Source organism: Nicotiana attenuata, chromosome 5 (assembly GCF_001879085.1).
Source record: "Nicotiana attenuata strain UT chromosome 5, NIATTr2, whole genome shotgun sequence".
In the NCBI taxonomy this organism is placed as follows: domain Eukaryota; kingdom Viridiplantae; phylum Streptophyta; class Magnoliopsida; order Solanales; family Solanaceae; genus Nicotiana; species Nicotiana attenuata.
The window spans coordinates 64,880-74,621 of NC_031993.1; the positions used below are offsets into that span (position 1 = coordinate 64,880).

A 9,742-nucleotide genomic window follows, 5' to 3' on the forward strand; every position below is an offset into this window, starting at 1 on the left:
GTTGGTAAAGAAAAGGGGAGGGAAAAAAGGGAGGTGTGAGGGAGATGATAGAATTTTTTTTGTTATTTTGTGTCTTTCCTTTTCTATTTCTGAATTAAGTATTTTATTTTAATAAAAATCCATATTCACGCGCTTTTTGTGTGTGATTGGCACGCATTATTACCACGTCAGTTACATCACTGCCACATAAGCACGGTCAACGGTCAGAGGTATTTATTAGTGTGCAAATAGTTAAGGTGAAGTGTTCAAATGAAAAAGTTGTAATTTAGTTTACCGGGTTGGCATAAGTGGCTCCGAGGCCATTTTGCCTTATTATTATTGTTGTTGTTGTTGTTGTTTTGTTTTTATGACGGTGGTATTTGGGCCAGCTTGCGTGCATCTGGTATTATCGCCACGTAGAAAAGCTTTAGGATTTTCAAGAGAAGATGTAACCAAAACTTACAAAGGTTAAAACCTTCTTTGTAACTAGTATTTGGGTTTTTTATTACTTGACCCATACAAGATGAAAGTCTCAGCAAATGGTTATCAGACGGGAGTCCGCCTATCAAGTGTTTGGTCTGCTACTTCATTGCATGTTACTACCTTTCAAACTCTCTGCCCATTTGACACTTTGTAAAAAGAAAACACTGCCCAAAGCTTTCCATTTTGCTTTATGAATCTGGGCTGCAACGTTTTCTTAGAGTACAACAAGGACTATGGTTCAATCTGATGTAAGCTGAGCTCCGCTATATGAATACTCAGTGTCTGATTCGAATGTTGTTTTTGGCTGCAGGATTGTTCGCTATTTCTTTACCCTTGAGTATCATTTATTCAATTTTACCTGCAAAAGGCTCAAGGAAAGCACAGTTTTATGCTTTTGTTGTGGCACATAAGAGACAATTGTCTAACTTTGCTCCCTCCAGTTTCACATTAAAATGGTATACATATGTACATTTAAGTGTATGGTGCTATTCCATTGCTTGTGTCATTAATCATTCTTTGTTTTATTTTAGTGTGAGTTACCAGAATATTCAGATAGTGAAAATTCTTCGAAGCCCGAAGGTGTGAGTGGAATCATGCCTAAAGTTGAAGATCCATATTGTGAATTTCCATCTCTATACACATATACAAGGCCTACAGGGGTAAGGAAAGAAATAATGCATTTAGCTGCTTTTTCCTCCTTGGTAATATTTTTGTTGCCATGTTTTATTCGAAGTCAACGCATATGCTGCATTGGTAATATTGTTTAGCATCAGGTGGTAGCATTAATATTCATCACCTCTGTAATCTTCTTATTTTTGATGCTAATGCATCTGTAGGACAATATTGCAAGCTCATCAGGCAGCAGTGTGAGATCATCTCTTCTGGCTATGGGTTTCAATGCATCACTTGTTGACAAAGCAATTGAGGAAAATGGTATGTAGCGGAAAACTAACTTCTGCTTTAATCTATTGTGAGACTGTGTTAGCAAGTTGTTTTGCTACTGAATTTTGGAGAAAGAATAACAAGGCTACCACCTTAAAGAAAAGAAAAAAGTAAAGAATACCAAGGGTTCCAACTCATAAATTTTCTTAAAAGCTTTGGTTGTTATTACAGTTGAGTAACGTAATAAGGGATATTTTCTTTTCAATCTAGGTGAAGACAACATTGACTTGTTACTGGAGACTCTTGTTGCAAATTCTGTAAGTAACTATTTCTAATGTGTGGTACTTCTGTTTTTCCTTTGATGCTGCTCCTTTCTTGCGTTAAATAATGTGTTGATGCAACATGTTACTCCTCTTTGTCTAACTGTCAAGCACCCTCAACACCTTTTTACTTCTTTCAACGTAAAACTTCTTATCATACAAATTTTCTATTCGATGTTTATTTCCAGAGAAAAGAATGAATGATAACGTAGTCTATCAAAGAAGTTGGACATATAAAACTTCTATTTCTAGGGTCCTCAATGTCTGGTTAAGTAGCTATTAAGTGCCCCTCTACAGATGTTTACTTGTGGTACGAATAAAGTGAGAGTATAGAATATGCTGGTCTATCTCCTTAATCGAATGTCTATCTTTCCCTTTTAGTTTTCCCCAAAATGCTGTGCATTCATTAATAGGTCAGACATATATACACTATAAAAGTTACAACTTACAAGGGGCCACTTTTGGTCTTCTCATTTTGTTCTTTAAAAACAAAAAGAAGTATTTATAACAATAAAAAAACAAAAAACAGAAAGGTTCTCTGATCCCACATGTTCACCAAGCAAATAAATTATTCGCTTCATTTTTTCTCTTAGAAACACCAATGAAGTCAAATTTAGCTTTGCTCCTGCTATTTTCTATAATATTTATGCTTTCAAGTTCTTTGCTTTTTGGTATTATTTTGTGATACATTTGAAATGTATGATGACGAATAAGAGGACTTGTAAGTAAAATCATCTGTGGTTACAGATTTTTTGCTTCCAGTTATGGCACATTTGGGTCCTTCCTGGAGGGCCTTTATACCATTTCTTCTCATGTTTTCATAGGACAGCTTCTGCTTCAAATAGTTGGTTAATTTTCTTGAGTTTCTTTGATTTTCCTCTATTCAAGTTTATTTCCTGTTAGGTTTGATATTAGAAACAAAGTAGATTTGTTGATTTCAATGAAAATATAGTTCACTTCGCAAATTGTGCTAATGATGGATGCAAAACATTGTGCTGCTCAGTTGTAGATTATTCCTTATGCCATCATTTGTATAATGATCATCAGAATAACCAGAACTGATGTTCTAGGATCCTTGTAATAGGATAGAAATTTTAGATGTATATTTTGGTACAACCTCCTGTAAGTATGGCCAGCACTGCCTTTGTGCCTTTTGAATATATAATACTGTTATCATCTCAAAAAAAAAAAAAAAAAAAGAACTGATGTTGTTGATGTGTTTAAATAGGATCCTCCTAGAGCAGAATCGTCAGATTCTCTGGATAGCTTGTTTGGTGATGATGAGGACACAAACAGTTCTGCCAAGTATGATGGAGATGTACATATAAAAGAGGTGAAGTAATATGGCTCTACGTGATGTGAGTTATGTGCTTCTATATATGTTGGTTACTACTTGCTAGGTTATAAGAATTAACCAGTAAACTTTCTAATACAATTGTGGAGTTTGGTTCTGATAAATGGATAGTCCTCTTGACATGGATGCTTTTATTTCCAAGAGGTTCACAGCTTAAAAGTAATTAGGTTGGAAAAATTGTTGAAGATATAAAGGCAAACAGATGCAATTTTTGCCACTGTATAGGTCATTTTAATCATTTTGTAGACTGGGGAGGAAGTTTCATATACAATCTAAGATTGATAGAAGAGAGAATCCAGCCAGGAAAAGAACTACGTTATTATAAGAGGTGGTTCATGCCAGTGAAAGAAGCAATGAAAGAAAAGTCTGTTTATTCAAAACCATTTCTTTGAATGAAGTTATATTGCTCCACTAAAAAAGAAGTGGTTGGCCTTTCTCAACGTGGTGTATAGAACAGAAAGCCTTTTGGTACAAGACTGGGCTGTTCACTTTAATGATAAATTGGTCATTGCTAATGAATATCGTTGTTTCAATAGCAATGTGTACCCCAACTTTTCACACTGATGCATATTAGATGTAGAATAATCTATTTACTTCATGCTCATGCATATTGCTTTTCAGTCTGTATGCCATTTTAGGAATAAAATCCTATGCAATGAAAACTGTGGGTAATATGCTTTCAAGCTCTTAGCCTATGTGTTTTTACATAATATTAAAATTAAGAAAGATAAAGAGGATATGCGACTTGGGTTGTCTCCTTTTTCTGTTGCAGGAGCCTGATCCTTGTGGTGGAGTTCATGATGACAAGAGAGCATCTTTATTAGCAATGAGTTTCTCTTTGGACGAAGTCGAATTTGCAATCGGTAAACTTGGTATGTGAAATAGCTGTAGCTTTTTGTGTTTTCCAAAAATGCTCTAGGATTTTCCTTGTGGTATTATGGTTCTTCTCATCTCTTAAGCAGAATCCTCCCAATCATGCTGTATAGCTGATAGCCAATTCTGAGCTTGTGTCCGTTAAGCAGAATCCTCCTAATCATGCTATCTTTGTTGTCTGTTTCTTTTTGCTTTAAATAGGCAATCATTTAAACTAAGTACTCCTCATCCTGTTGCAGGTGAAGCTGCTCCTGTCAACGAACTAGTTAATCTAATCTTTGCTGCTCGAATCGCTCAAAATTGTAAAAAAGATGACGGTGATGATTCTGTTGTTGAGATTAAAGAATGGATCAAGGTTAGTGATTTATGTTAACTCTTTTTTGAGCATTTGGTAAGAGAAAAAAATATGAAGCATAAGAAGAGTACAAGAAAGGTGGACAAGCTAATATGCTGAAGTTACATTAACTGAACAGATCACTCAATCTAGCTGTAGATCTACCAAAGAGATGTATTTGAATAATCATATAGCTCACCTTATGGAAAAATGATCCTTTGAATCATCTGTCTTTAAAAGTTATTATAGGAGGCTTTTTGTCATGTACCTGGAGCAAAGATTGCACTTGCAAATATTTAATTGCTTCATATAACTGTTTTATACTCCTTTCCTTCTTTCTGACTTGAATGTGATTTAAGAATGGAATATTGCTATAACTAACCTGCTCCATACTATATGAGCCCAAATGTCTTATTTCCTACCATTGATCAAGTGGCATGTGCTATTAATATCAAACCTTGTTGTCTAGGAATGCAGCACCGAGGCTATGTTTAAGATCATGGAGAAGACGTTAAAATTGCTTGAAATGGGTTTCTCTGAGAATGAAGTTTCTGCAGTTATTGAGAAGTATGGTGAGCAAATTATCTCTTTGCTAGTGTCTATTCCACCAGTAACTATTTGCCTCTTGAAATCGTAGTGTTTCTACTGCAGCCTTTCTTATTTGGTAAATTATTTCCTTACTGTCTTTAAGCTCTCTTTTTCAGCCAGGGTTTTAAACAGATGCTTCATTTAGCTTTCATATTCTGCCTTTTAGGTTCTGAAGTTCCTCTTGAAGAGCTTGCAAATTCAATTATAGATCCTAGTAGTGGAAGAATGGACAAGGTAATGTCTCCTTTTTTCTTTTCGTAGTGCCATAAAACTTGCAATTATGGTAATATCTTATTTGTTGATCCAATAGCTTGCTTCAATTGGTTTGGGACCAAAAATAGGACAACGATGGAGCAAAGAGGTTTCAAGCAATTGCGACAACCATCTTATAGCCTTTCCTAAGTGAAACTCCCTGATGGTGTGGTTGCAGCTGTAGTTCACCATTAGCTATTACGGAATTCTTGGGGATGATTATTCTTCATTATTTGCACGAAGCTTTATGTTAGAATTGATACCTGGGCTACCATTTTGCTCATCAAAGATGTCAACTATTAACATGCTCTGGTCCTTTTTCTCTAGTGTGATCTCTGATGTGTTGGTTCTTGATAAAAGAAATTAAGGGAAATAACTGGGAAGATGACAAGAAAATAAAAAATATACTGGAATAGATGTAAAAGGAACTGAAGCTGAAAATACTATATTATTTTTCTGCATTTGGACTACAATTTATAAGAGAAATACTAACTTAAAAGACCTAAAAATCAGCACAAAATCTGCTGAAAATAACAAACTCCTAGAGACTAGTTCACTCCTAAATACTAGTTCAAAATTATTTCAAATTCAAACTAAATTACTGCAGTAAATAACTCTTAAGCTGAAACAGTAAAATAATTTTACTATTTTCAGCTTCTAAAGCATTTTTCTAACACTCTTCCTTGCTTTTGAAGCTGCAAATTCTGAATTTATGCCTTGTAAACTGGAATCGACTTTGCACGTAAATCTGCCAACTGATCTTTGGACTTGCAGTAAATTGAGTTCAATTTTCTATTTTGCTGCATCTCATGATTGTCAATGAAATAAGTTGGCTCTTTTTTCGGCTTCATTTTGACTTGAGGCTTGTCAACTTTCTTCCACATTTGCATTTTGCCTTGAGGCTTGTCAACTTTCTTCCAAATTTTATTTTTCTGAAATATTGACTACTTCTTTGTCTCATTTTCACATATGTCCTCTTTTGGAGGATTATCTGCACTTTGTAGATTCTTTGGGCTCCATTCTTCATCTTCGGTTGGACCAAATAAGAAGTTTTTACCTCTCATTTTAACCCTTAAAATCTCAAGTCCAGTTGCATCATAAATGAAACAATATTTATCTTCAAAGGATACTTTAAATCCTTTTTCCATTAGTTGTCCAACACTTAATAAATTTTGATCAATATCAGGAACATAAAGAACATCTGAAATTTTCTTAGTACCTGACTTTGTTGGGATTGCAACAGTTCCTTTTCCCTTAGCAAGAATATAATCACCATTCCCAATTCTGACTTTCTTATTTCCTATAGACGTGAACTCTTTGAAAAGATTTCTGTCATATGTCATGTGGTTTGTACCGCCACTATCAATCAACCAAAAATCAGATTTTTTTATTGAAAGAATAGTTGCCACAAACGAGTGATCTTCTTCTTCTTCATTGGCGACTTGGGCATCTACTTCATGCTTTTGATATTTGCCTTTGCAAATTACAGCTTCATGACCAAGTTGGTTGCAAATTTTGCACTTTGCATCTGGCCTCTTCCAACATTTGAATGGTGGATGACCTTTTTTGCCACAGTGCTGACAAGGCGGGTAATTTTTTTTAACATTATTACCCTTGCTTTGAGTTTTGTGGTTGGCTGCCAGGGTAATCTTGGATAGATCCTTTGTATTTTCCAAGGTAGTTATGGATACTTCATATTTTTCAGGCACCGTAACAAGAATTTTTTCAACAATTCTTGAATCTTTAAATTTAGTACCAAGCAATCTTACCTTGTTAACAATGCCAAGCAACCGATCTGAGTATTCTTTGACAGTCTCAGATTCCTTCATTATTTGCAACTCGAATTCCCTTATTAAATTCAACACCTTCATGCCTCGTATTCTTTCATCTCCTGTATATTCTCCCTTCAGATAATCCCATATTTCTTTTGCTGATTTGAGAGCCATAACTCTCGTGAAAATTGTTGCAGACACACCAGCAAACAAAGTTGCTTTCGCCTTTGATTTCCTGGTTTTCTTTTCCTTGTGACTCTTGATCTGGTCCACGGTGGGATTGTTAGGCAGCGGAAGAACATCATAATCCTCTTCACGCTCCAAAGATCTAAAGCCTCCAAGTAAGTCTCCATTCTCACTGCCCACAGTTGGTAATTTTCACCATCAAAGATTGGAGGAGCCAATTGAGAAAAACTCATTTCAGTCTCCATCTCACTCAAGAAAAAGATTTTACTTAGGTCCCTTAAGAAGATGACTCTTGATACCAATTGTTAGTTCTTGATAAAAGAAATTAAGGGAAATAACTGGGAAGATGACAAGAAAATAAAAAATATACTGGAATAGATGTAAAAGGAACTGAAGCTGAAAATACTATATTATTTTTCTGCATTTGGACTACAATTTATAAGAGAAATACTAACTTAAAAGACCTAAAAATCAGCACAAAATCTGCTGAAAATAACAAACTCCTAGAGACTAGTTCACTCCTAAAGACTAGCTCAAAATTATTTCAAATTCAAACTAAATTACTGCAGTAAATAACTCTTAAGCTGAAACAGTAAAATAATTTTACTATTTTCAGCTTCTAAAGCATATTTCTACCATGATGCTTAAAGTTGTGAAGACACTAGTACAACTAGATTAATTTAGATAAACTATTGTATTTTTTCAAATGACATATAGATGTTCTCCTATTTTTGTTATGATACTTCTTGTTTATCTGAGATCTTATTTCCTTATAAGTGTGCTTCCGTTTGAGAATACTGTCTAACTTTATTTTGTTTTTTACTTGTTTGCAGCATCTCTTAAACTCTCTCAGCAGGAATGGTTCAATTGGATTTCATCCACTAGCTGTTAAGAAAGAGGAATGTGATGTGGATACCTCTGAATCTAGAGACCTTAACCTACTGGAAAAGCTTAAAGGGAAACGGCCAAAGGAGAACTATATTGATGAGATAAACACTTTAAAAAGACCGAAACCAGAGTATGATGAGGCCTTTGGCAGTTCTCTTGGCCCTGCATGGCAAGAAATGACCAGTAGAAACTTAGGGCCATTCAATACCACGAGGACTCCAGTTTCTCGAAGAGCAATTCACCAAAGATCAAGAGTGCTGGATTGCCAAGAGACACCGAAATTGTCTATGCCCAAATCATGCAGGACCCTTGATAAGGAGGTGGCTAAAGCTCCCTATTTCTTTTATGGGAATGTAATGAACTTATCTCATGACTCTTGGGTAAGAATCTCTCAGTTTTTGCATGCCATTGAGCCAGAATTTGTTAATACTCAACTTTTCTCAGCTCTGAGTCGTAAAGAAGGTTATGTACATAATCTTCCTACTGAAAATCGATTTCACATTGTTCCAAAACCACCATTGACGATTCAAGAAGTGGTTCCTAATAGCAAAAAATGGTGGCCACCATGGGATACTAGGCAACACTTGAGCTGCATCAATTCTGAGACATCTTGTGTATCTCAGCTATGTGATAGACTTGAAAGAACAGTTAGTGATTCCCAGGGGTTTCCCGCGATTGACAGACAAAGAGATATCCTCCACCATTGCCAGATATTGAATCTAGTCTGGGTTGGCCGCTACAAATTGGCTCCTGTAGCGCCAGAACAAATAGAACGCATTCTTGGCTACCCAGAAAGTCATACTCGAAATGCTGGGTTTAGCCTGATGGAAAGACTTCTATCGCTGAAACATTGCTTCCAGATAGATACATTGGCTTATCATCTGTCTGTATTGAAGTCTCTGTACCCTGGAGGATTGACAGTTTTGTCGATCTTTACTGGAACTGGTGGAGCTGAAATTGCATTGCATCGCCTTGGAATTCGCTTAAAAGTAGTTGTCTCCGTAGAGGCTTCTGAGAAAAACCGGAGAATTCTCAAGCAATGGTGGAGTAGTTCGGGACAAACAGGAGAACTTGTGCAGATTGAAGACATTCAGAAGCTGACCAGTAACAAGGTAGAGGTCTTGATAAAGAAGTTTGGTGGTTTTGATTTCATCGTATGTCAGAGTCCTTGCACATACTCTTCTAAAGGTAATTTATTTGCAGATACTGATAGTCATGCAAGTTTAGATTTCATGTTGTTTCACGAGTTTGTGCGTGTCCTACAACGTGTAAGAAATGCAATGGGACGGAAGTAGTGAGTTCCTTAGCTTTATTCTGTAGGAACATATGGACTGAGCTTAATAGTATGTTGTCCTAGTTTATGACTTCGAAGTTCTAATATATGAAAGCTTAAATGGAGAACGGTGACTATTACATTACTTAGTTTTCAGATTATCTATTTTAGTAGTTGGATGTGCACGTTACTATTATATTTCGAATATATGTGTGCTATCTCCACCTTCTTAAAGGTAGGAGTAAGGTCTGCGTATACTCTACCTTCCCAGTATACTGGGTATGTTGTTGTATGTGTGCTATTAGCCTTTTACGGTCATTCATGGAGTTCTTCAGCTGACTTGATCAAGGGCGATTTTTAAGAAGAGTCATTAGTATTGTCCTTTTGAGGAGACATCTTTATAATGCACTTGTTTGGGCCATGTACCAAAGCAATGAGTGTCACATGTATTCTTTATCTAAGGTTTATTAATTGTGGTTACTTGATAACAACGGCGAAGCCAGGAATTTCTTAAAGGGTGTTCAAATTTGAAAGAAGTGAAAAAAAAGTTCCGATAAA

The 9,742-nt window shown here is 35.8% G+C and overlaps 1 protein-coding gene across 1 annotated transcript in view; it reads left to right on the plus strand.

Annotated features, from left to right (window-relative positions):
* The window catches only part of LOC109225141 (probable inactive DNA (cytosine-5)-methyltransferase DRM3), a 16,677-nt gene extending 7,320 nt beyond the window's left edge, over positions 1–9,357 (plus strand). The window contains exons 2-11 of the mRNA XM_019389716.1: positions 773–917; positions 993–1,121; positions 1,299–1,395; positions 1,615–1,661; positions 2,893–2,997; positions 3,791–3,890; positions 4,131–4,246; positions 4,695–4,797; positions 4,980–5,047; positions 7,857–9,357. Of these exons, the coding sequence (XP_019245261.1) occupies positions 915–917; positions 993–1,121; positions 1,299–1,395; positions 1,615–1,661; positions 2,893–2,997; positions 3,791–3,890; positions 4,131–4,246; positions 4,695–4,797; positions 4,980–5,047; positions 7,857–9,206 (2,118 nt within the window). The 5' untranslated portion in view covers positions 773–914 and the 3' untranslated portion in view covers positions 9,207–9,357. The remainder of the gene's footprint in view (positions 1–772; positions 918–992; positions 1,122–1,298; positions 1,396–1,614; positions 1,662–2,892; positions 2,998–3,790; positions 3,891–4,130; positions 4,247–4,694; positions 4,798–4,979; positions 5,048–7,856) is intronic.